The 26,793-nt window shown below is 42.9% G+C and overlaps 1 protein-coding gene across 6 annotated transcripts in view; it reads left to right on the top strand.

The window, feature by feature from the left end:
• CEP192 (centrosomal protein 192) overlaps positions 1–26,793 on the top strand; it is a 94,847-nt gene that overhangs the window by 48,920 nt on the left and 19,134 nt on the right. For 2 of the 6 annotated variants that reach the window (XM_067015684.1, XM_067015688.1), the window contains 19 exons: positions 883–1,031; positions 2,451–2,687; positions 4,054–4,179; positions 4,372–4,515; positions 4,618–4,681; positions 5,102–5,241; positions 5,340–5,432; positions 6,209–6,327; positions 7,219–7,395; positions 8,942–9,080; positions 9,245–9,421; positions 12,268–12,528; positions 12,785–12,900; positions 14,430–14,539; positions 17,623–17,773; positions 21,686–21,861; positions 22,474–22,597; positions 24,036–24,141; positions 24,583–24,790. In XM_067015684.1, the coding sequence (XP_066871785.1) occupies positions 883–1,031; positions 2,451–2,687; positions 4,054–4,179; positions 4,372–4,515; positions 4,618–4,681; positions 5,102–5,241; positions 5,340–5,432; positions 6,209–6,327; positions 7,219–7,395; positions 8,942–9,080; positions 9,245–9,421; positions 12,268–12,528; positions 12,785–12,900; positions 14,430–14,539; positions 17,623–17,773; positions 21,686–21,861; positions 22,474–22,597; positions 24,036–24,141; positions 24,583–24,790 (2,817 nt within the window). The remainder of the gene's footprint in view (positions 1–882; positions 1,032–2,450; positions 2,688–4,053; positions 4,180–4,371; positions 4,516–4,617; positions 4,682–5,101; positions 5,242–5,339; positions 5,433–6,208; positions 6,328–7,218; positions 7,396–8,941; positions 9,081–9,244; positions 9,422–12,267; positions 12,529–12,784; positions 12,901–14,429; positions 14,540–17,622; positions 17,774–21,685; positions 21,862–22,473; positions 22,598–24,035; positions 24,142–24,582; positions 24,791–26,793) is intronic. The other 4 variants (XM_059039850.2, XM_059039851.2, XM_067015685.1 and 1 more) reach the window with 3 other exon arrangements.

The following is a 26,793-nucleotide window of genomic DNA, read 5'->3' on the forward strand; positions in this document are numbered from 1 at the left end:
TTGGGACCATAAAACTAGTTTGTTTCAAGGAGATACTGATTAGCCTGAATTTCTTGTAAACTTTTTTCTTTATCCTGAATTTGGAACACAGATCATAACATATTTCTGTGCAAGGGTCCCTGAGTGGCTTAGAAAAGCATAAAAACTTAACACAGGTAAAACTCCCACTGCCTTTGTCTTTCTGTTTCTCTCTTGTGCTCCAAACTTGGAATTCTGTTGTTGGTTCAACTAGGAAACGTCTAGTATAGAATCACCCCCCTGAAGGAGGGAGTCTCCTGCCAGCTTTTAAGTCTTCAGGAGTGACTCGTGTGGGAGTGAGAGGCAGCACCATTCCACTCCTGCCCGTAGTGGCTGAGCTGCCTGTGCTCGTGCTGTCACTCTTGGGAGCAGAGCTCGGTGCTGTGCTTTCCTGACGCGGTGCTCATAGCAACTGCAGCACGATCAGTTTTGCCTTCTTTTTCTTCTGAAGGAAATTCCACAGTGACCTCGTAAGAATGGTGAAAAGCTTGGTCATCATGTTAAAAATCAGTTAGAGCCTCTGTCATTTCTCATTAGGTTAGGCAGTGGCTTATATTTATAGGAGAAAAAGGGAAGAGATTACTGATAGCAATAACATCTAAGAGTTGATTAGCTGTAAATTTTTTAGTTTGATCAATTTTGATTGTTTTTCCTTATGGGCTGGTTGCCTCAGGAGAAAATTAGTGACCAGTCTCTGCTGAGGCGTATGCAGTGTTGGGGACTCCTATTTAGATCTGGGGCACTTTATAAAACCATAGCTCTCGGTGTCAACAGGTAGTCTTCTGTAAAAATTTCCATTTAACCAGTTGTGCTTTTGATGGAGGTGTTGGGTATGCATTTTGACTCTGCTTTAACTCTACCCAGGGAAAGTAAGAGTGCCTGAGGAGTTAAAGTTTCCTCATGCTTGCTGTATCGGCATCGCGTCACAAACCTACCTTAGTGTCCTGAATCCCGCTGACCGCTGGCTGCAGGTCAGCATCGGGGTCCTCAGTGTTAGTGTCAACGGTGAAAAGGTGAGCTTTCTGTGTCTTTCTCCTCTGACTTAGCGATTGCAGTACGATTAATGCTGGAGCTCTCCTTTGCCTAGTATTAGTACTTCCTTTTATACCAGGGAGCATGTCCACCACCATATACTTTGCACAGAATCGTTGGAATCATATCTTTTTCTTGTTTCCCCTTTTGTTGCAGTACTTCCGGTGAAAGTGAAATCTGAATGTGTTTCTCACATTTCTTCAGGTGTTACTATTTATTTATTAACCATTATGTTTCATTATTACTTGTTTATAAAATCATGTAAATGTGCTTTTTGTGTTGTCAGCTTAAACCACTGACTGGAGCTCCAAGTTCCTGGTCTCTATTTGTTGGTTTTGTTAAATGTGATTGAGTATAAGTTATTGTCATTTATTCCAAAAGAAAAAAAAAAGAAACAAGTTACTCTTGCGACCTATGCCTTCATTTAGTAAGTTAATTTATCTGATCATGTTCTTACATGATCTTTTGAAATACCTGGAAACACAGTTTTAACATTAGAGCAGGGGTCTCTCGCATGATCAGTTACAGCTGCTGAGGTTCTAGACTCTAGGCCCTGTGGGCCTCGATGAGTAGGGAGAGTGGGAAACAACATCAGCAGCTTCTTGCAGACAAACATTGGTGGGTGGGTTTACTCTCCCCTCTTACGTCCTAATGGTAACCTTGATTTACCTGATAAAATAAGACTGTCTTCTCTCCCTCTCCCTTTCCCGAGCTTTTCCCCTCTGATCCTGAGGGTAGAGGAAAGGCAGGTGGTTGGAGGAAAGGGTTGAGGGTGAAAGGTGGTGAGATTGGAGGCCTTTTTAGGAGCATGTAGGAAGTAATGATGTCTCTGGAAGTGGGAGTAGAAAAGAAGATCCCTGTTCACAGTGGAGGAAGGGATTGGAGTGAGTCAGAATCTTAGACTTGGAAGCCTGACAGTGAACCTTGGAGATCAGTCTAACCCCCTACGTTACACAGCTGCAGAAACCAGGTCCCAGGTAATGTCCAGGGTGGGAGGCAGGTCCCAGGGTGATGTCCAAGGCTGGAGGTACTGCCATTTTCAGCACCCTTTTCAAAAAAAAGTGAAGGTAAAAATAACGTATCTTCTAAAGTCCTATGAGAGTTCCCTCGTGGTCCAGTGGTTAAGACTTGGTGCTTTCACTGCCATGGTCCAGGTTCAGTCCCTGGTTGGGAACTAATATCCCACAAGTTGTGTGGCAAGGCCAAAAAAAAAAAAAGTCCTTATAATTTTGACTAACTGTATTTTCCAGGTTATGAGGCCTGGGTATTTTTTAAGAGCTAACATATCTAGATTTGGTAGTTTGAGTGACTATGAAAAGGGATCTTAAACCAGTTGATTCTTCTTCCTGATTTTCATTGTGAGGTTATTTCTTAATGGACCATGTGGCTCTTTTTTAAAGGTGGATCTTTCAGCTTATCCTTGTTTAGTTTTCAAGAATAAAGTCATCATAAGACCTCATGCCACAGAAGAGATAAAAGTGCTCTTCATACCGTCTGATCCTGGGATTTTCCGATGTATATTCAGCATTGCTTCTTGGCCGTTTTCAGCTGATGCAGAGACAGTGGCACAGGCAGAAGCACTGGCGAGCAGGGTTGTCCTCACCGCCATTGCCGAGACCCCCGTGATCGAGGTGACTGTAAGCAGGTCTTTGTCATACCTGACATTTTAATGAGGCTGTTCAACCTTAGAAGTAAAATTTGGGTAAAATGAATTTGTGGATGAATGTGCCAGAAAGTTATAATTGAGCTAAACATGTGACTCTTAATATTTTCTTATTCCAAAATTAAACATTATTTCTGAGAATTCCCTGGTGGTCCGGTGGTTAGGACTCTGCACTTATACTGCTGAGGGTGCGGGTTCAGTCCCTGGTCAGGGAACTAAGATCCTGCAAGCCGCACAGTGAGACCAAAAAAAAAAAAAAAACCTTAAGATTATTTCTTTTGTTTTATAGAAGCGCAGATATGCTCGCTAAGATGTTTGTAAGCAAAGTATAACTTTAAACCCTATTTTCCAGCTGGTTTCTGTTGTATACTTTGATGTGTGTGGAGGAGAACACCACATTCAGATTATCCTTTCTTTTCTGTACCTGAAGACTCTGCTCGCTGAAAAATTTTCTCTTGTACAGTTGCTCATTTTCTGGAAGTGAAAGAAATTGGGTCTAGCCAGGTTGGGTCAACAAAATGCTTGTGGGATTGCAGGCCTCTTTAGGACACTGGCTCTCAGCCCTGGCTGCACATCGGAGTAACTGGGGTTTGTTTTTTTAAAAAAAATTTTAATTAATTAATTTATTTTTTGGCTGCATTGGGTCTTTGTTGCTATGCGTGGGCTTTCTCTAGTTGCGGTGAGTGGGGGATATTCTTCGTTGTGGTGTGTGAGCTTCTCATTGTGATGGGCTCTCTTGTTGTGGAGCACGGGCTCTAGGCGTGCAGGATTCAGTAGTTGTGGCACAACAGGCTCAGTAGTTGTGGCTCTCGGGCTCGCAGGCTCAGTAGTTGTGGCACATGGGCTTAGTTGCTCCGCGGCATGTGGGATCTTCCCAGACCAGGGCTCGAACCCGTGTCGCCTGCATTGGCAGGTGGATTCTTAACCGCTGCGCCACCAGCGAAGTCCCTAGATATCGTTGTAAACATTTTCAGTGTTGTCAGAGTTTGGACTAAATCCAAAAATGCCCGCATATGTTTTGGAGGGAATTGAGAAGTCGAAAGTGTAACAGTAGAGCTGGTGGAAGGGAGGCTGTGTGTTTTTAAAGTTGTCAGTTTGTCTTCTCACAGTAATGCAGCCAAGCTATTGCTTTGTTCTGTAGTATATTTGGGTACGTGGAATACCTCAGAAAAAGAATTTACTTGTGTAGAAAATAGGAATTGTAAAATAGCCCCAGGAGTCCTAGGTAAGTTTACCTTTAATGTTGACTATTTGTGGCTGGAAAAGGCAGTGATGTGAACGTAAGCTGTGATATTTATTAATATATTGTTTTTATAAATCCCTTTTTCCCCATAATTTAGGTAGAAACAGAAAAGAAAGATGTTCTTGATTTTGGTGACTTGACTTATGGAAGCTGGAAAGCTCTGCCTTTAAAGCTGGTAAACAAGACGCACGCCAACATCCCAATTAGACTTATTATTAGTGCTGTAAGTACTGTGTTCGGGGAGGAAGCCTTTACAGAGCACACTGACTTAGAGTTGTAGATGCAGCTAGTAGCATCCTTGGTTAACTTCTCTTAGGAAAGTAGATATTTTTGTTAAGGATCTGTGAACAAATTTAACATCACACCAACATGACACCATTGGCTCTATTGAAGCAGCTTCTCCTGTTTCTGACAGAACGCCATAGCCTGGCGCTGCTTCACCTTTTCCAAGGAACCCATCCACGCAGCTCTGAAAGCTGTTCCTTATGCCCATGCGATTGCTCAGCTGGCCGCCCCCTCGGTGATCAACCATATGATGCCTGCCAGCGATGACGGACAGGTAAGCTGGGGGATTGAAGGACTGGTTTAGAATTAAGGAGGAAGTTAAGTTTCCAAACTACTTTCCTTTCACTGTGTAAGAAAAAATTTTTTTATTTTACAGGATCCAGAATTTCTGATAATTTGGGTTCTTTTCCATAGTCCAAAGAAACAGATGACTTCTTCAGGTATCATGTTTACGTTTTATGGGATTTTCTTTACTCCGTAGCTAAATAAACTACAAAGTTGAGGCTTATTTCTCCTGTCAGTAAATTGTCAAATATTTATTGTAGTTTGTCAGATGTTTTTTGTTGTTTTAAAGCTGGGCAGAGAGCATGCTATTTTGGTTCAAACCCATCCAATTATGGATAACCCAAGCAAGCACCACTGAAAACGTTTTGGGGTCTTTTCTGTTAATTGATGTTATCTCATCTCCCAATTAGATGTTTTCTTCCTTTTTCTCCTCCACTCATTTCTGTTCCTCTCTGAGTTCTTTAAACAGTCATTTTAAGATTTTTTTGTGCCCCCGATGGCATAGTGTTGGACCATGTTTGGCATTTAGAATTAAATAACTCTGGTGTCTGAACTAAAAGAATAACCTTTTATAGAGATTCTAGACTCAGCAGAAGAATTCTTGGCAAGAGTTGATATAGAAGTTGATAGTCCAAACCCTACACCAGTCATTAAAAGTATCAGTCTTCGAGCAAGAACAGGAATAGCCAGGATACACGCTCCGAAAGACCTACAGGTACCCTAAACTCCTCACTTTGCTGTTACTTTATGTTCAGGTTGATTTCATTCCAAGTGTGACATTTTTTTTAAATGCCTGTTTATCCCATCCTCTAGACTATGCACTTGTTTGCCAGTGTGGCTTCCTCAACAAGGCAGTACTTACCTTTGAAAAATGCTGGGAATATTGATGTCCACTTGGACATCAAGGTAAGAATTTGTGTCGGAGGCTGTAACTTATTTCCTCGGGCTGAGACTGTGAGTGTCTCCTTGGGTTCTGAAGGTTGCTGTGCTGCCTACCTTGTTCGAGGGCTGGGGGCATTGGCAGGGATGGTCAGACAGAAGAATCTGAGCCCGGGCTTTCAGAGCTGGTGTTACACGAGCATAAAACAGAAGATTAGGAAGTTCAACTGGGATGTCTAATGTAATAGGTGCAAGAACCAAGCTCTAGATTAGTTCCTGAAGACCAAGTCATCCTGTGGCTGGGTGGAGGAGAGGGAGCCACATGTGTAGACATCATTTCTGAGTTGTGTGGCTGAGTGAGGGGGTGTTGGTGGCCCGGAATTAGGGATGGGGCTGGGGATAGTTTGTTATGGAAGAGAAGAAAGACGTATCCTTTCCAAGAAAGTAAGATGGCAGGGCATTGCTGGGCAGGGAGTGGGTAAAATACCCAGTTGTGGGGCTTCCCTGGTGGCACAGTGGTTGAAAATCTGCCTACCGATGGCAGGGGACACGGGTTCGTGCCCCAGTCCGGGAAGATCCCACGTGCTGCGGAGTGGCTGGGCCTGTGAGCCATGGATGCTGAGCCTGTGCGTCTGGAGCCTGTGCTCCACAACGGGAGAGGCCACAACAGTGAGAGGCCCACATACCACAAAAAACAAACAAACAAAAAACCCAGTTGTGGTCAGTGAGGGAGACAAGGCGCATGAGTGTGTGAAAGCCGTGTTTGCATGTCAACGTTGACTTATAATTATGTAAATACTTAGATCCCAGATCAAGGAAGTCACTTTTCAGTGGATCCAGAGAAACTATTCCTTAAACCTGGAGAAGAGCACGAAGTTATAGTTTCATTTTCTCCAAAGGATCCCAAAGCCTGTGAGGAAAGGTAATGTAGGACTGTTGATCATGGCGAATTTGTGCTTATTTAGGTGTGCTCCGGTCCACAGCCTGAGGGACACAGTACACGCTTCACCTCACCTATACAGCTCCGCTTCATCTCTTTCCTTTAGCCTCAGATCTTTCTGCTTACTGAAAATCTCCTTTTAAACCAGCTAGCTGACTAGAAAGTAAGAAATCACTATTTTCAAGTATATTCTGACAAAAGTAAATAATAACACATCAATCTTGATGTTTCTCACTAACAACTTCTCTCTCACCAAGGAAATCATCAGTTGACCTTGTCAGTTGTTAAAGATACTTTTCCCGGCCAGTGACTTTTTGGCACCCAAATCATAAGTGAATATCACTTTACAGTGGTCAGAGCACCCTTGTCACCAGCTTTTGAACTTGCTTGATAAATGTAGCTTAGACCACTGTCCTCAGACACACGTGGCCCATCCCCTGCCTGGTTGCCAACCCCCTGCCTGGTTCTTGAGCCCCCGCCTGGTTCCCGAGTGCCTCACTGTCCTCTGCCTGCTGGGCCCCGGGTGCAGAGGTGCTGGCTGCTCGGATGCAAACACTTGTGCCAGGAGGACTCGCCCGCCCTTGCCCACCGGGGTAGCACTCCCACCCAGGAGGCTTTCCTCATCCCTTCCCAGATCCCTCCCTGTCTCCTGTGGCCCATGCACTTCTCTCCCGCTGTGCTCGTGGCGTGGGCCTGTGGCATGTACCCTTCTCCTTCTCTGTTTCTCCTCTGGAATGTAAGCTGTGAGGGTGAGAATGCAGTGTAGCCTCAGCACAGACCAGCTCAGTCTCTTGGACAAAAGAAGCGCATAGGACAATAGTTGTCAAAAGAATTGAATTCTGAATATTGAACTTAGATGGTTTTCTTTGTTAGGATCTTGAAAATATTTGTGCAGTCGTTTGGCCCTCAGTATGAAGTGATGTTAAAAGGTGAAGTAGTTTCTTCAGGAAACAAGCCTCTGATGCCTGCATCTTGCTGCTCAGATATTCCTTCGATTTTATCCAACAAGCAGTTTCTGGCGTGGGGAGGTGTCCCCCTGGGCAGGACACAGTGAGTATACACTGTAGCCGTTATCACCTAATGCTTCTCTTCCCTGTGTTGATGATGACCATGTTAATGTTTTTAGAATTGAAATAAAACTATTGTATTCATTATTCATCCTATAATGAATACAAATTTTTTAGTAAAATTTTTACCTATTTTTGAAATAGGTTTCAGTTTTCTTAAGCTCTCTGGTGAATTCTGTGCTTGATGACCAAACTTAGGCAATTAAGTGTGTCTTCATTCCTTCTCTATAAAGCCCTGGGGACTGGTGGGAAGAAGAAATAATCAGAGACATTGCATCTATTTAAGGAGTTAGAGTCTAGTTGATGAAGGGGCATGTGTTCTTTACGCAGCTCTCAGTGAAGACCCCTCTCAGCTAGACTCCTGAAATTTCCTGCATGGCCGTGAGTTTGAGGAACTGTGCCCTCATCAGTAGCTCCTATGCCTGTGTAGTCAGTCCATCTCTAAACACTACACTTGGTTTTTTGTTTCTTTTTTTCTAAACGATTTTTAAAAAATTTATTTTTATTTTATTTATTTTATTTTTGGCTGTATTGGGTCTTCGCTGCTGCACACGGGCTTTCTCTAGTTGCGGCGAGCGGGGGCCACTCCTTGCTGCGGTACGCGGGCCTCTCACGGCGGTGGCTTCTCTTGTTGCGGAGCACGGGGTCTAGGCGTGCGTGGCTCGCGGGCTCTAGAGCGCATGTCCCCCATGTCCCCTGCATTGGCAGGAGGATTCTTAACCACTGTGCCACCAGGAAAGCCCTGCACTTGGTTTTAATTGACTTTGTTTTTATGAAAAAAAAATATTTTTCAGAAAGTCTTTCCCAACTATTGTTCCTGTGGAATGCTTTTCTCAGGTGTGCTGATAACCAAAGGTCTTTGATTTTATTCTGAGGTTAAACTCGGCAGCCTTTCCCTTTTAATACAAGGTGCACAAGGCATAGACCACAGCTTAAATAATTTAACTGCCAGTCTTCAAAATTTGAGTAAAATGGAGATTTATTCATGTATTCTGTATTCTCCAATGAAGAGAGGATTCATATATTTCCAAAGACTGAAGGATTTTCATCCTGCTAGCCAGTTGCTATTCATACATCCATTCTACTTGCACTGTAAGTTTTTTTAAAGTAAGGTTAGTTCAGTATGCTGTTTAAAAGACTACTTTGTGCAAATGAGTCTCTTAAAGTAAAAATTCTGAGCAATGTGCTTAGGACCCTTGTTTCCATGAAAGATAGGTTTTGGAGCTGAGGATGGTATTGACTTTAATGACTTAACGAATTTGGTAATCTGAATTTTCATTGATTACTATTTTATAAGACAGATAATTCCTATACATAGAGTATGAATAATAAGGGCAGCTAAGGAGCTATAATAGGAGAGAGATTAAACCCAAAATCTTCTCTGATAAGGTGAGTCTTGAGCATACGTTCTCAGAAATGTAGAGTTCTGGGACTGTGGAGGCACTTCAGGCTGCTCAAGGGACCTGTGCAGTCCGTCCATCTCCAAACACTGCAGTCAGTTTTAATTGGCTTTGTTTTTATGATTGTAGCAATATCCATGGAGGAAAACCACATTTAAGATGTGTCATTGTTTCTAGGCTTCAGAAACTAGCTTTAAGAAATAATTCTACATCTTCAGCCCAACATTTACGACTGCTCATTAGAGGACAAGACCAGGACTGCTTTCAGGTCTGTGGAGTGCATGGCTTTGTTCTGTTTTACGTTCTGTCTAGATCCAGGACACTTAACACGTGTAGGCCATCTCGTGTTCTTAGTCTTCGAGGAGTTCATGTTAATGGTATGTTTTATTTGTGCTGCTGCTCTGTTTTATGCAGAGATTTTTTAAATTGTAGTTTCAGCACACTTTTGGTTCAGAAGAGCGATTGACCAGTAACTGTGAGATCAGGATTCGTCCAAAAGAAGACATTTATATCTCTGTGTTATTTGCACCTACTCGATTATCTTGTATGTTGGCCAAACTAGAAATTAAACAACTTGGAATTCGATCACAACCAGGCTTTAAGTTCACGGTAAGAATTTTATAGCTTTTTTTTCCCTCCCATGGAGTTTATGACATGTTGTAACTATTGGTTAAATATTGGTAAATTACATACACTCTGCTTTTTATAGGTCAAAATATGTGATTACCTAGATTTACGAACAAGTTAGGGAGTAATTATATACCTTGTAGGATTACCCTATTTTAAAAGCAGCCACCATAGTAATCCTGTAAGTAATGGTCTTGTCTAATGCTTGTAAGTTTCATTTCGGTTTGAAAATTTTGAAATATACTCAACTTTTTAGAAATCCATTTTTTGGTAAATCCAGATGGAAATGTTTACGATGTTGACTTTCCAAGTAAATTATATTCTTTCAGTTCAGCAAAGTATCTATTGACGTCATTTGTTAGACTCTGTTTCGTACACCAGGGATACAAAGACAAGAGCTTTTCTATTTTGTTTCTTCCCAGCATAATTTCAAAAGATTTCAAGTCATTTCTTTAGCTAGATTCAGGGCACTAAGAAAAGTGATGAATCCTGGAGGAGAGGAAAGAAGGACAGGGTAGTTGGATGAAGCCTGAGCTCCCTGAAAGTAGCTAAAAACCTAGCAATTAGTTGGCAGTGGGGCTGGGACTATGATGTTGGTCGTTTCCTAGTGTCAGAGTGGACATGTGATAAATTACAAGATTAACAACACCTAAAAGTTTTTTTAAAAAGGATGGATATTTATGGCAAATTTACCTTTATTTGATGCTGGAGCTGGACACTCTCTCTGTGGAGCTCTTCACATGGCCCCATGAGCTTTGGTGGGGAGAGGTGTTGAAAGGTGTAAATGGCCATTTTCAGAACAAGGCCTGCAGAGCAGCGGTTCTCAACCAGAGACCGTTTCACCATCCAGAGGATACTTGGTAATTTCTGGAGACATTTGTGGTTGTCACACTGGAAATGGGAAAAGGTGCAACTGGCACCTGGTGAGTAGAGGCCAGGGGTGCGGCCAGACACCCACAGTGCACAGGGCTCCCCATATCAAATGGCCCAGCCCAGGGGCCATTGTGCCGAGGCTGAGAAGCCTACTCTAGATGGAATTTATTTTATTTTATTTATTTTTATTATTTTATTTTATTTATGTTACGTTACAAGACTTGCGGGATCTTAGTTCCCAAACGAGGCATTGAACCCGGGCCCCTAGCAGTGTAAGTGCAGAGTCCTAACCACTGGACCACCAGGGAAGTCCCTGAGAAGCCTGCTCTAGAGCAGCAGTTTCTTTGGTTGAAACTTTGGGTCAGTGGGCATTAGTCAGATTTCATTTTATTTAATCATTCTTTTTCTTAACCTTTTAGTCAGTAATTATTTGTGACTCCTTAGACGTTTTTTAAAATTTATTTATTTGTTTGTTTTTATTTTTGGCCGTGTTGGGTTGTCGTTGCTGTGCGCGGGGCTTTCTCTAGTTGTGGCGAGGGGGGGGCTGCTCTTGTTGCGGAGCACAGGCTCTAGGCGTGCAGGCTTCAGTAGTTGTGGCATGTGGGCTCAGTAGTTGTGGCTTGTGGGCTCTTGAGCGCAGGCTCAGTAGTTGTGGCGCACTGGCTTAGTTGCTCCGCAGCTTGTGGGATCTTCCCGGCCCAGGGCTCAAACCCGTGTTCCCTGCACTGGCAGGTGGATTCTTAACAACTGCGCCAACAGGGAAACCCCCTCCTTAGACTTTGAAAATATAGGAAGAATACTAATTTTGAGTGTTTTCAAAAGCTGACTTTCCCTGTTACTTTCTGTTTTCTTGCCTAAGATTTACTTGCAAATCTCTGTGGGAAAAGAAAAATTAAAAACACTTTTGGCTCTTGAAACTAGCAGAGCTCACCCTGAATGAGGTAGGATTTGCAGGACCTTCACATCTGGAGCCCTTTAAAAATGCTTTTAATTTGTACTAAAGGGCAAGCAATACTGACTTTTGATCAGCCTGAATTTAATTTTTCAAAATGTTACTTAGTACATAACAACTTGAAATAAGCTACTGATGTTTTTAAGTTTGCAAAGGATTCTTGGAACTTATTTCAATAATTAGGAATGAAAGCTCATTTTTAAGGGAATGCATGTCAAAGGGTATGAAATGTTTGTTTCCTAGCAGGGTACCCATTTCGTACATTCCTACACATAGAGTCTGTTCTGTGAATCCTTGTTTCCTGGTAGTGCTGAGCCCCATGGGAGCCTTGTTGCTCAGAAGTGGCCCTGGTCAGCACTGGAGCCTCCACTCTGCCCCCCACTACCAGGTTGGCTGTGCTCTGAGGCTTGTTTGAGTTCTGGGCTTCTCTTTGGTCCTATTGGCACAGTCCTCTGATTCTGCTAGACTGGAAGATAACAGGATTATAAGCTCATAGATTTTTCTGCCCCCAAAACTTTTCATATTGAAAATTTGGAATTATTGGGTATTTGAAAGAATTACCTGGTGAACACTCGCGTGCCCTACCACTTAGATTCAACAATTAACATTGTGCTGTATTTCTTTTATCACATATTTAACCATCTATCAGTTTATCTTATTTTATGCATTTCAGAATAAATTATAAATACCAGTGTCTTTCATGCCGAACACTGCTTAAGTAAACATATCAATATTAATCTTTTTATTGTTCCTTTATCATCTAAGCTTGGCATATTGGAAGGTAAATAGTTTTGCAGCTCTTTGATTTGTTTTTCCCTTAAAACATATTCCTTACTATAAGGCTTAGAGATTGACTGTGGGGAAGCTACTAGCCAAAGTACACAAAGGTTAATAATTTTAATTATAGTAAATCTGTTTTTATTGTCTTCTTTGACCATAATTTAATCTTCTATTTTCTGCTTACATAAAAATAATTTTGGATGTATGTGTTCTGTATTTTTAGATACCTTTGTCTGGATATGGAGGCACAAGTAACTTGATTTTGGAAGATGTTAAAAAGTTATCTGACAGTTACATGGTAACAGTGAATGACTTAGTGCCTGGCAAAGAAAGTAGAATTGTTTTTTCTGTTCGTAACACTGGCTCTCGAGCAGCTTTTATTAAAGCTGTAGGTTTTAAGGATTCTCAGAAAAAAGTTTTGCTGAATCCTCGAGTATTAAGGATTTTTCCAGACAAATTTGTGCTCAAGGAAAGAACACAAGAAGTAAGTATGAAAGTCTCTGCACTAAAAATATGAGCTTATTTTTAGGTTAAAGTAATAATTATGTATTTTATGGCAGAGAGCTAAAATCATATTTGAAAGGAATGTAGGAGTGGAAGGACTTATCTGATCTTGGAAATGCTCTTCATGTGCATCTTTGTCTATAGTGATTTTTTGTACTCCTGTGACAGTTTATTCAGAGTGAAATGACTTACTCAGAAATATTTAATATTCACTCCTGTTTTTTTCTTGGCATCAGGATGTTACTATAATATATAATCCATCAGACAGAGAAAACAATTGTAAAAACACCACAGAACTGTCAACTATATACTTTTTTGGTGGAGATGAAATTTCAAGACAGCAGTACCGAAGGTGGGTCACTTACCTTACATGACGGTGGGGACCATTCAGTGGAAATAAAGAGTCTGTGACAGTGGTTTGGGATTTGGAATTTATAGAAGATGTTTCACTACTTATTAGTGAACCTGCAGATGAAAAATCTTGGTAAAATTTATGTGACCAATAAGCTACCTGTAGGAGAAATACAAGTAGAAATACCTGTAGGAAACTCGTCTGCAGGTTTCCTTGCAGTATCCTTTTCTGAATGTACATAGTGGCCCCTGCTCCTTTGCTCAGAGAGGACCTCAGACTTCATCGTAGGACCGTCTTTGTAATGATGGCAGATCAGTTTCAGAAAAGATTTAAGAACTACTGAAAGAGTATATTGTGTAAAAGCACCTGACTTGGAACATTTCTGGGAGTGTTGAGAGTCATTTCAAAGGATCAAGCCATATTTTAGACATGTGTAGGGTGTCTAACTCTAGCTACTTAAGCTTGTACTTGTAAAAAATTTGGTACATCTGATCTAAATGTAGTTTAATATGCTGGAATGTTCTCAAATTTATATTTAGGTCTAGGTGTGATTTAGGCATTGTGTGTGTTGAATTCAGAGTTCTTGTGTCACAAAATCTCATTTCCTAGCCTGAAGCTGAGTATGAGGTAAGTGAAGTTTCTGCCAGTTCTTCGTTCGCAGGAAGTCATTGCCTCCCGGGAGGGCGGGCGTGTGCATGGGCCAGTCTTTCCTTCTTCCAGTCCTTTGTGCTCTGCTGTGTTTTATTCTGATACACAGTTCAGGAAACTTTTATTTTTAATCTTTGGAAGACTGTTAGAATGTTTAAGAAGAGTTTAGTGATGAGTTGCTACATGATGATAGCACAGACCTGAAGTGAAGAGCTCAACTTTGAATGTGGTTTTTTCTCTCAGTGAGTATTTTAGAAATAGAAACTGGCATTTAGAGAAATTAGATCACAAGGTTTTTTGGTTTTTTTTCCTTTCTCTCTACTGGGATATAGAAATCAGCATACTCCTTTATAACTCCTCTTTGCCATTAATTTATAGTAATGAGACTTCTTTTGTTTGTGAACATGTGTTTTATAGAGAAATTTACTTTTTAGTTCTCTCACCTCAAAATTCTCTAGAAGAGGTCAAAGTAACGGAATTACATGGTAATTTAAATATTTCCTTCTGATGTTTTGTTTGTATCATTTTGTTGGCATATTTTTTTCTGAGACAAATTTCTAACTGACCAAATTATCACAAATAATGAAAATGTATGACCCCAAAAGAATCTAATTTTATCTTCTTTCTACTCTTCTGTTAGGAAGTTGTTGATTTGATGTGTTTAACTGAAACTGATGATTGTACTACCATGTATAACTTTCAAGGGAATTTCCAAAACAAGGTTTTTTTTTTTTTTTAAATTACTTACATTGGGATTTAGGACATAATATCTGTGAACTAATGTATCATGATGTTAGTGGGATTTTCCAGATGCATGATTAAAATCTAATTAAGGTTATTTTATATGTAAAATGACTTCTGAATAAAATCTCTACTGGCAGAGCCATGCTGCACACACCAGGGGTGAGAGAGCAGGTCCTTCCCACCCAGAGCATGCTGCAGAACATCGACTTCGCAGAAGCATTTCAGGACGAGCTGCTCATAACTGAAGGTAAGAATTTCAACGTATTTTAAATCTTCTGGGTCCAGTATGTGAGGAGGAAGAGTGTTAGCTTAGATGTGGTATCAGGCTGAATTTGAGTCACAGCTTTGCTGTATGACTTTGGACAGATTACATCACTGAAATTCAGTTTCCTTAGCTATAAAATGAGAGGAATAATGTCTGTGTTCTCTACACAGAGTTCTTGTGAAGATCTGATGAGAGAGCTTTGCCTTGTAAATGTTAGATGTTATTAATATGTTATTGCACCTACTCTTTGGGTGGACTTGTGAATAGAGGAGGAGAACGGTCATGATTAAACTCAAGTTATTACTGTTTAAGATTTCATGATTGCAAACTTACACTCATTTTGAGATTTCTCTACTCTTGTGCCTGCTGTGCAATTTATGGAGGATGTGGTAGTGGTAGTGTGACTCTAATCTAGATATTTAGCCCTATTTGAGCTGAGCAATTCAGGTATTTAATGGTATCTATGACTCATACAAAATATAAGAATGGAAACATGCAAATTGAGTAAAAATATGTGTACAGATTTTCACCACCAGTATTGTTTATAATAGGAAGAAGTTAGAAGTAACCTAAACGCCCAAGAGTAGGGGATCGGTTAATTACACAATAGAATATTTTGAAGGCATTCAGGCAATATGATTCCATATTAAATGACATGGAAAGTTCCTCAATTTATTAAGAAAAGAATTATTTTAAAATTTTGCATATAAGATCACCTGTCTCCCCCTTGACCTGTGAGCCCCTAGAGGCAAGGGCTGCACCTTCTACCCCTGTGACTCATGCCCTGCACTCCCCACTAGCTCATTTGGTAAAAATAATTTAATGTCTTATTTATAGTTACCTAGGTAAAATTGCAGGAGTATACACACCAAAATATTAAGAGTGGTTATATTCTGGTGGTAGAATTTCAGGTGGTAGTGTCTTTCCCCCCCCCATTTTTATTTTCTAGTTTTTTTTTTTTTTTTTATTTTTTTTTATTTTCTAGTTTTTTAATGATGAAATACACACTTCTTCTGAAGTGGGAAATGATAAAGGAAAAGGATATTTATGCCTATGTAGAGGTGATATAGAATAGTTTATGATCTTTTCAGCAAATTGGGAGTCTAGATCATCTGCTTCAAGGGTGGATTAGTTAAAAATAATGAAAAGATTTGAAATGGTTGGAAAGAATGTTGGATTTGGAGTTGAACCTCAGTTCATAGCCCATCTCTGCCACCTCAGCTCCTCCGAGCTTCACCTTCCATGTCCCTTCCTCAGAGGAGGGATCCATGTGAAAGAGTTAACCTGAACTGTGCTGTGGAGATGGACCCACACACGTAGCAGCAGCAGTGAAGTCTAATGAGAACTAGGCAGCATGAGTGTGCAGCCCTCGCAGCTTCACGACTCTATGGCTGAGTGGACTTGGTGGGGAGCGCAGGGCACGAGTCACCAGGGGTAGAAGGTGCTGCCCTTGCCTCTAGGGGCTCACAGGCCAAGGGGGAGACAGGTGATCGAAGTACAGCATGAAAGTGCTGTGACAGACTGTGCTTAGGGACCTGGGGGCCACAGAGAAAGGGGCACTCTGCTGAGAAAGCGGGGAGAGGGTTGACAAAGAGGAGAACGTGTGGACCAGGGTGGGGGAGGGTATTCAGGCAGAGGGAGCTGCATGTGCAAACATTCAGGAAGTGGGTGTGTTAAGGGTTGTGTTGACAAACCTGACCAAGCGCTCAGGTGACCTGCTGAGACCCCCCCCTTTGATGGGGTTGAGTGGGGGCTTCAGGTGGGTCCTTGGGGCCAGGTTGCGCATCAGGGAGTATTGGGCTCCTGGAGGTGATGTGCGTGCTGTCCAGGTGAGGGGAAGAAGCAGCCCCACTTGGTCTTGTGCTGGTTGGTGTGATGGATTCCTATAAGAATGCTGCAGTTGGGGCTTCCCTGGTGGCGCAGTGGCTAGGAGTCCGCCTGCCAGTGCAGGGGACATGGGTTCGGGCCCTGGTCTGGGAAGATCCCACGTGCCGTGGAGCAGCTAAGCCCGTGCACCACAACTATTGAGCCTGCGCTCTGGAGCCTGCGAGCCACAACTACTGAGTCCATGTGCCACAACTGCTGAAGCCCGCATGCCTGGAGCCCATGCTCCGCAACGGGAGAGGCCACCACAATGAGAAGCCCGCTCAAGGAAGAGTAGTGCCCGCTTGCCACAGCTAGAGAAAGCCCGCACACAACAATGAAGACCCAATGCAGCCAAAAGGAAATAAATAAAATAATAAATAAATTTTTTAAAAAAAGAATGCTGCAGTTGAACTTTTTACATGATTATTTTGAAAAACAGTATATTACTATTAACAAGCATTCATAGCGATCTTACTTTTGTAAAATGTGTAATTACTGTGGCAAATAATTTCACAATTAAAATTTTATAGTCAGATGTCTTGTTTAATATAAATTTTAATTTACACTTCCTGTGTTCTTTCTGATTTTCCATCTTAAAAATACTTAATTCTTAATATCTAATTTATATGTAGAATACAAACATATTCTCTAAAATTTCTTGTATATATAAATTCAGGTAGGTTTATCTTTGGATAAACCTTGAGCACTGTCTGATCAATCTAAATACATGTAGTTATACTAATACTGCCTGTTTCTGGATTTACTTAAGTTTTTATGAGACTGCCGCTTATGAAGTGTGTGCTCTCAGCCTCTGTGTTTTGGCCCCTCATTTGGGGTGGAGGTGATGATGCCTCGGAGAGCTGTGGAAACTGACCAGGTTGGTTTATGTTGGGGGTCATAACAGTGCCCACAGCCCTGAGAGAGGTTGTTACTCGTACTTCCCGTGGGGAGACTGAGGCTTGGGCTGGTGAAGGAAGCTGCCAGAGTTCCCAGGCTGAGCATTGGCATGGCTGTAATCCAAATCCAGGGCCAGAGCCTGAGCTGCCAGTCATTGATGCTAATCTGTAGTATTAAAAATCCAAATGTCACCTACCCCCAACTAAGAAGATACAAGAAAATATGTAAATATATGAGTGCCTCTGTTACTTGGTGTGATTATGTGAAGATTCATGTATTTCAAACATTATTTTCTATTTCAGTATATGACCTTCCCCAGCGGCCCAATGATGTCCAGCTCTTTTATGGAAACATGCGTAAAATTATACTTTCAGTAATTGGAGAATTTAGAGATTCTGTTTCTAACAGAGAGTTTCTTCCACCTTCTTCCAGACCTAGCTTGGAATCTAAAAGGTAAAACTAACAGAACATCTTTATCTGAGTTCAAGATTATTTGATTCACAGTAGAGCTGATCTTTTACCTTGTACTTTGTTGGATTTTTGTCTCAAACTGTTTATTTCATCTTTATTTTTAAGTTGAAATAATTCCAAATTTACAGAAAAGTTTAGAAACAATACAGAGGGACTTCCCTGGTGGCGCAGTGGTTAAGAATCTGCCTGCCAATGCAGGGGACAAGGGTTTGATCCCTGGTCTGGGAAGTTCCCACATGTTGCAGAACAACTAAGCTCATGTGCCACAACTACTGAGCCCATGTGCCGCAACTGCTGAAGCTTGCGCACCTAGAGCCCATGCTCCACAGCAAGAGAAGCCACTGCAATGAGGAGCCTGTGCAGGGCAATGAAGAGTAGCCCCCACTCGCTGCAACTAGAGAAAAGCCCACATGCAGCAATGAAGACCCGACGCAGCCAAAAATAAATAAATAAATAAATTATAGAGAACTCCCCTACGCTATCTGCACTGAGATTTTGCAGTTGATAACGTTTTACCACATCTACCTTAATGGTCTTTCATGTATATACAGGTTTTTTTGAACCATTTAGGAGTGACTTGCAGACATGATGACCAGTAGCCCTGAATTGGCTGTAGACGCTCCCCCTCATAGGCACGGCAAGCCCGTCAAGGTTAGGACACTGATGCGGTGATACAGGACCACCATCTGGTCCACGGAGTCTCCCAGTGATGTCCTGTGTAGTTAAGGCAAACGGCAAACAAGAAACTGCCTCTTTCCACTTCCTCTTTGGTCCAGAATCTAATCTGAGATCACACGTGCGTTTTGTTGGCTTGTCCATTTACTCTCTTTCAATAAAGAGAACTCCTCAGTCTTTCACAACAGAGAAAACACACAGGGTTTGCTTATCAAGTACGATCCACAGAATCAAAGGTATTTTCCAGAATGAAGCTTCAGTACTAATTTGGGGTGAAACACAGAGAAACCTGGGGTTGCCCATGGTACTTTCTAGATCTATTTTGTAACATCAGCACTCCCCTCTGGCTTAGATTTAACACAAGGTCTGTAAGTTGTGGGTGTGGTGCGTCACACAAGAGACTATTTTGATCATGAAAGGTATTTTATACTTTGATAACTATGTAACTTATGTGATGCTTTTCAAACAGCTATGCCACATAAATTCGTAAGTTTCAGATTTCTTTACCACAAGCAATGTGAGACAGACTAGGTGCTCCCTGTTTTAAGGACCCAAGTGCATTTGCTGTGGAGTCCGGCATTTGCAAGATTACAAGGCGATTTGACCAAGCCATCTTTCTTTTTTTTCTCTGGTCGTTTCTGGTAAAAAGGGAAAAGTAGGCTGCAGGCCAGCTGCTAACTCTTTCTTACCAGGTACCTTGATGTTTTTATAGAATACAGGCCAGTTACTTTGTAAAATATTCTTGATTTCAGTTCACAGCTTCAGGACATGCAGAATGATGCTGTTTGTTTCTCAGCGAAGCTTCCTTGGTGGTGAACAATGCTGATTTGTCCTGTTACTAGCAATATTTTTATCACTTTGTTTAAGTGGTGTTTGCCAGGTTTCTCAACTGTAAAGTTAATAAATATCTTGAAGGGATATTATAATACACAACTTGGAGGCAGTGAATGATCTTGTTTCTCATGAGACTTTGAGCACTTAGTGAGGATTGCTTCCTGAATCATATTATGTCTGCCTTGGTTACTAAGTGTTGATTTTCTGATCCCATCTTTCTGCATTTATTAGTTATCTTTCTACTTTGAGGAAGGAATTTCCTTTTCCTTCTTATTAACATATATTAGGGCTGACTCATGGATTCAAGATTAATCCTTGTTGTCATTATTTCATCCCCTGGCCTGCTCCTTGGTCCTTTGCCTGTGCCCACAACACCTCTGGGCACCTCCTTATTCACAGGCACAGCAGGATGGTCGAGGCTCATCCTTCACTTGCCTGTCCAGCCTGGAAATGAGGACACAGGCAGCAACGTGCTCATTGTTATTGAGGTGTCCTTGCTTCTAGGCCCGCTCAGTGGACAGAGCTAGGAAATATATGAGTTTATATATAAATCCACATGCAATTTATATCTACTTCTGTTTATAAATGTGTTAAAAACTTGAGTTTACACTGATACCTCCAATTCTAGTCTAACATAACGCATGGATTCCTTTCCTCCTTCCCATAGTTGTACCTTTTTTCTCCGGTACTGAGAAGCCTGGCCCCATTATTTTCAATATGTTTACATTTTACTCAGTCCCCCTGCTTTCAGCCAACCTTGTCTTCACATGGTCTGTCTCCCTGGGCCCAGTGCTGTCAACTCAAACCAGCAAGTCTTAGTGGCACCAGCTGAGGGCTGACTCCCGCCATCCCCATCACCCTAGTGCCTCTGACTCACACCAACTTGGTTTCTTTAATCCCTATGCTGTTTGTGTTAATTTTTTTTCTCAGATAGTCAAAGATAGTATTAACATGTATTAAAAATTACCTTGACAGTTACTTCAGTTGTGAAGAACTTGTTCTTAGGAAGCTAAAAAAAACAGGAATCAACTTTCTTTTTTAAATTGTTTTCTGATGTTTGGCTGGTGCCCCCTTTGTTTCTCTGGGGCGGTGTAGGTCTGATTGGAAAGGGGGGTGGGCCAGAGGGCAGTGAATTAGGGGTGAAGAGAGGGATTTCTCTCTGTCCGCCAAGTGTTGACTGGAGTCCAGGTGTAACCCCGCTGTGTGGTAGGTGAACTTGGTCACCGCACCAGTGAACTTCAGTTGTCATGTGTTCTCGTGATTACAAAATTTACTTGAGTTACAATTTTTTAGTAATCTAAGGCTTATTAGAAAACCCAATTTCAACACTTAGTAAAAAAAAACTTCCTAAACTTTATTAGCATTTCTTAACTGTAGTTTTTTGCCAAGAAGATTTTGTTTTAAAGTTTTTTGGTGTTAGTGTTGCAAAGCCAGTTATCATTATTCAGTTATAGATACTTGAAGAGTTTTGTTGTTTTTCTTAAATTCTTAATATTGGGTAGGGTTTTTTTTTTTTTTTTTTAAAGGAAGGAAATTCTTTTTATTTATTTATTTTTTGGGGGGGCTGTGTTCGGTCTTTGTTGCTGTGAGCAGGCTCTTCTCTAGTTGCGGCAAGCAGGGGCTACTCTTTGTTGCGGTGCACAGGCTTCTCATTGCGGTGGCTTCTCGTTGCAGAGCACAGGCTCTAGGCACTCAGGCTTCAGTAGTTGTGGCACGTGGGCTCAGTAGTTGTGGCTCGCGGGCTCTAAAGCCCAGGCTCACTAGTTGTGGTGCATGGGCTTAGTTGCTCCGAGGCATGTGGGATCTTCCTGGACCCCAGGACTCGAAACTGTGTCCCCTGCATTAGCAAGTGGATCCTTAACGACTGTGCCACCAGGGAAGCCCTGGGTAGTTTTCTGGTAAATCTTTTTAAAAAAACATTTATTTATTTGGCTGCGCCGGGTCTTAATTACGGCACGCAGGATCTTTAGTTGTGGCATGAGGGATCTAGTTCCCTGACCAGGGATCGAACCCGGGCCCCCTGCATTGGGAACACGGAGTCTTAGCCACTGGACCACCAGGGAAGTCCCTCTAGTAAATCTTCTAAGAGACCTCAGATGGCATGCAGAAGTCAAGGCAGGAAACAAATCATTGCAGATTCTAATTAAAGATTAGTAATATTTAACCTATACTGTACTTTACTTTTTATACACTTCTTTAAGAAAACCCCAATGTGAAGGATTCTTATTCACTGAAAAATATATAATGCACTTTTATTTTTATCTGTTTTCACATTTATGAATAATTAATATTAAAATGTGATACAGTCTGCTTTATCATTTTTAATTTCTTTTCTGTTTCTCTCTCTCTCTCTCTCTCTCTCTCTCTCTCTCTCTCTCTCTCTAGTGAATCTGGCAGTTGTGGGACACATGGTGGTAACATTTCTTTGGATGTTTTACCAGTGAAAGGTCCTCAGGGGTCTCCACTTCTTTCACAAGCTGTTCGCCTACCTCAAGATAAATCGGCCTTGGAAGAAGTGTGGGCTGTCCAGCCTGAACACTTGATTTTAGTCGCCCCTTCTTGTGAGTATGTCCCCAACGACAGGACAGAAAGTCCCTCTGGGGCCCGGGCTGTACTTGCTCTGTGCTCAGGGCTCTCGTAGGACAGACCTGGGCTCCATGCAGATTTGGCTGGTATCTTGCCCAGGCCTCCACTGCCTGCTACAGATCCGACCAGAGTGTCGTCTTGACACGAGGCCTCGGACCCCAGGCCAAGCTCCCATGTGACAGAGCTGCCCATCCGGGGGTCTTGATTCCTGCCCCCCACCCCCCCATCCCCCACTGAGAATGCAGTTGGCACTTGGCCTCTTTTACCCTTAACGTTGATACCCTTGGTCCACAGTAGGAACAAATCTAGTACCTATGTCTGCCCAAGACAGGGAGTAACACTTAACCAGATTTCCTTTTTCTTCTTTGTCCATCACTAAACTTTGTTCAGTATCTTTGTAGTTTCCAAGAGTAAATGAAGGTCTTGCTTTACCAGGAATTTGAAATTTCTGTAATTGGGCAGTTGGGAAAACAAAATGAGTTAGTATGGTAGTGTTTTTATTTAGGATTTACTTTTACTATTTATTACCCTTTATCTTTTTCACAAATGCTAAATGTAAGTAACATTTTATTTATCTGCTGTCATAGGTGATATGGCAAAAACTGGACGTTTCCAGATTTTAAACAATTCTGTTAGGTTACTGAAATTTGAGCTGTACTGGCCAGCACATTGTCTTACAGTGACACCACAACATGGGTTTATCGCACCAGAGTAAGTATGACCTCCCTTTCCCCTGGGTGTTATTTAGATGCTTTAGCATGGTGACTTTTTAAGGATCAAATAATAGCCCATTTAAATTTATTCAGTAGAATTTTGCCGTGTGCTGACTCTGTAAAGAGCACCATGTGTGGTTCTGTGGGACCACAGTGAATTCAAGACTCATGCTTTTTAGCGGGTGGAGACCGTGTCCACAGCCAGTTACGGTATCGGCCTAACAGGGTGGAGAGACATGTGAGGCGGGGGAGAGTTGCTGATGTAGCTCTGCCTACAGAATTACAGCACAAGGATGTGGCTGTGCACGTGATGAGGGTAGTGGTCTCCAAAGCCCCGGTGGTCCTGCCTTTGTCACCTTGGGTATAGCAGCTTATTCTGCTGGTTTTCTCTAAGGACATTTTACAGACACAGATTCCTAGCTTCTGATATGTCTGAGCCATAATCTAGCATGCCGTTTTCTACAAAGGATATTTTAAGGTAAAAAGAAGTGTTTGGTGGCCAGATGGTGATGAGCAGCTGCCCTCTCTGTGCAGCTTAATTATTGGGATATAGCCTCAGCTCTGCAGCTTCTCAGGGACTGTGTCTGGGTTGGCACAGAATACACACATCTGAAAGTTGCTTCACATTTGGGAATAGCAACTTTGCACAAGAGCAACATGAAGTTTATTTGCTTTTACAAAATGATGGCGTATGTGTTTCAGGAGAGTTTATTTGACCAAGACTGGGTTAAGGTATGGTTGGGGACACTCCAGAGAAAGGTTCCTAGGACGAAAGCAGTCAATTAAATGTTCGTCCGTTAATGGGTGAAAAGCTGGGAGATGGCAGGACAGGTTGTTCACAGAGACTTGTCCATCACCCTGCATGTTGAGCTTTTAGCAGTGGGAGGTCATCTTGCTCGGCCATTTTGGATGTGGGTAATGACCTCTCTTTATAACTGGTGGTTTCTCTTAAGTCACAAATCCAGTTACATCGTCCACATTTAAGTCTTTGACATCCCATAGCTCTTGAAGAGAACAGTGAGCACAGAAAACCTGACCAACCCCCTTTCCCACCCTCTCTTCCCTTCCAGTTATGCTGTGTGACCGTGATGGCTTGTTCTTTATCATCAGTGGCTCAGAGCCGTTGTGTTACTGGTCTTTTGCTCCAGAAATGTTTAACTTGAATTGCTGTTTAGATGGCATTTCTGTGGTGTGGTCCATTTTCACATGAGCTTTGCCCTTAGGTTCTTGGGTTCATATCACTCAGCTTTTTGTCAGCCGCTGGGTTGGGGTTTAGGCCAAATCAGATGCGCCTGGGAGCTTACCTCTGTTCTCTGCTCTTTCTGAGCAGTGAGGAAATAGTTGGTGACTGACAGGACAGTGTTTGTAACTCTTGTGGTTACTGCTGTTCCAGTACAGGGTATTCTTGGTTCTCAGTGTTCAATTCTTCTTTTAAGGAGCAAGCTACAAATTCTTGTGAGTCCTAATTCCTCCTTATCCACAAAGCATTCAATGTTCCCGTGGAGTGGCTTGATCTATGTACACTGTGACAATGGACAGAAGGTAATTTTTTAAACATTTTTTTGATCAACATTTCTCTTTTTTTGCAGTTTAAGTTTTGTAATCCTCACTGATAGCACTTACCTTTCAGAAATCGAATTGAGGTGTCCTTTCAGCCCAAATAGACTTATTTAAATAGAGTATTTAGTGCAGAGTTTTTCTACTAGTGAGCTGAACAAGTGTCCTGGGTGGGCAGCAGTGGAGAGTGGCGCCTGGAAGCCATCATTAACTTGAAGATTTTGCTTTGGAAAAAATAGGGGAGTTGGGAGAAAGGATAAAGTCGAAGAGCTACTTTGGGATCTAAATGGACTTTAATTTCTAAATTCACCAGTGTTTCATTTGTTTGGCATTACTTTTCTTTACCATAATTTAAAAATAGGATTTTTTTTTTAAAAAAAACAACAGTTTCACTTGCATCTTATCCCTTTGTTTGGCTCATTTCAGAAAGTTGTAAAGGTTCAAATTCGAGAAGACTTGACCCAAGAAGAACTTTTCACTTGTTTGACCTCCAGCCCATTTGGAATCCTTTCCCCAGAAACAGAGCCTTCAGTTAATCATCTGGTAAAACCAGTGACAAAACCACCTTCCACAAGAGTTGAGATAAGAAATAAGACTGTTACTTTTCCTACAACAGAACCTGGTGAGACTTCAGGTATTGTATCACAAGGTTACGTAGTTCAGACTTCTGCTAGTACGTTGGATCTAACACTCTTAGTTAACTGTAGTTTGTGATAGGTGCAGATTTCCCACTACTTCAAGAGACAATCAAGTAGTCGCTGGAAATCGTTTCAGTTATGAGCTGGATTTGCAGACGCTTAAAAATTGTACCATGTTGAATTTAGGCCTTTAATAACTCTCTGTTCTAGGAGGCTTAGATTTTTTTATCAGAACCATCCATCCCCAACTCTCACTAGGTCTTCGACCAGAATTGCTACTAAGTTAGTGGCTGAAGAGGAGAGGAAGGTGGGTGGAGCCTGGCTCTGTCAGTTACTTTGTGACTACAGGCTCCAAACCTGCCCAGCGTCCCCAGCTGTGATTAACACCCACCACCCAGGGCCTGGGGATGGTGACGCGGTGTGTGAAGCACCTCTGAGCTTCCTTGGGCCGGAGTAGTGCTTTCTGCCCCTGTGGGCGCTCTCCCCGCGGCCTCGGGGTCTAGGATTGCACATGGACAACTTAGATAGTGTCTGGGGCCACCTGTCGCCTGGTCCCCCAGCTCCTCAACTCTCGTGGTCTGTCTTCCACTGCAGCTCAGTCTCCTGCCCTCAGGGTCCCTCCTGGATCTCGTCGGCACCAGGAGCTGTACCATGTTTTCAGTCAGTTTCAAGCCTGTCACTTCTGCCCATCACCCCCTCCGGCTCTTCCCAGCTCACTTACTCCAGGGGTCAGCAGTTGCCTGACCACATTTAGACCTCCAGGCCTTTCCCCTGCCCATCACCCCACCCACAGCGCACTTCTCCCCTATCCCTACTCGACTTCTGTGCTCTGTCCCTGTAACTCCTCACAAACACTCGTGACTGCCTTGTGCCCCTTGCCCTCTGCGTTACTGTCTGGCAGAATCCCAGCCCTGGTTAAACCTGACTGTCTTCCTGGCCCTGTCTCTGCCCCTGAGTGCTGCGTGACTTGGGCCCCTAGACGCCTCGAGCACAGGCTTCCCCAGCGGCTCTTGCAGCCCTCCTCCCCGCTTGCCCCTGCCCCCAGCAGCTAAGACCTCTCGCTCGCAGCCCCCACCACCCCCTCCTCCCTGCTCCTTCTCTTTCCGGCTCTTACCTTTGCCTCACATGTGGTTGAAAATAGAGACCATCCCAGGTGACCCTTGCGCTGGGAACCTGGACCCACCTGCTCCTGCCGTCTGAGGCAGGGCTCCCTCGGGCCCTCCTTCCACCTTGTCAGCACTTCTTCCTCTTTGCCGAAGCGTCCGTCAGGACGCAGCATGCCTGCTGTCACCCATGGACAGGGTGCCCTCCTCCCTGGCCCCTTCCTGCCAGGATTGTGCTCCCACCCTCGCTTCCTCAGCAGCTTAGCTGCTGCCACCACCAGGCCCTGAACTTGATCCCATCAAGGTCACTAGAAAGCTTGATTTTTGCCAAATCCAGGGCATCTTTTGTGTGTCTGTGTCAGTTTGACCTTAGCACTGGCAGCTACTCCTTCCCCCTTGGAGCAGCTCTTGCGGCTCACCTTGCCTCAGGGCCCCTCTTGAGCCTGTGTTGCTCCCTCCTCCTCTTCCGGCTCCTAACACCTGCATCCCGTTCCTTCTCTCTGCTTAGCCTGAGCCCCAGATGTGCACCCCACATGTCCACTAAACCTGCTTCTCCAGCCTTTCCCATGTCATTAGTGGCACCACTGCCTGCGCACTTGCTTGAGCCAAATCCCTACAGTTGATGTCTCTTCCCTTCTGTTCACCTGTCCCATCCGTCAGCACGTCCTTTGCAGTCTGTCTTCAGAGTAAACCCCACATCTGCCCTCTGACTTTCCTCCCTTGGCCACCACCAGGCCTGATGCATGCAGGTCACCCCGTGCGGCATCTCAGCCGAGGGCCACAGTGACATGGGCCAGGCTCTGCCCGCACTCTGACCCCATGCAGCCTCTTACCTGCGCAGCACCAGGGGTTCATGCATGGTGAAGACCCTGCTGTAGTTCTTCAGTAGCTTTTTA

Source organism: Kogia breviceps, chromosome 15, assembly GCF_026419965.1.
Source record: "Kogia breviceps isolate mKogBre1 chromosome 15, mKogBre1 haplotype 1, whole genome shotgun sequence".
Lineage (NCBI taxonomy): Eukaryota > Metazoa > Chordata > Mammalia > Artiodactyla > Physeteridae > Kogia > Kogia breviceps.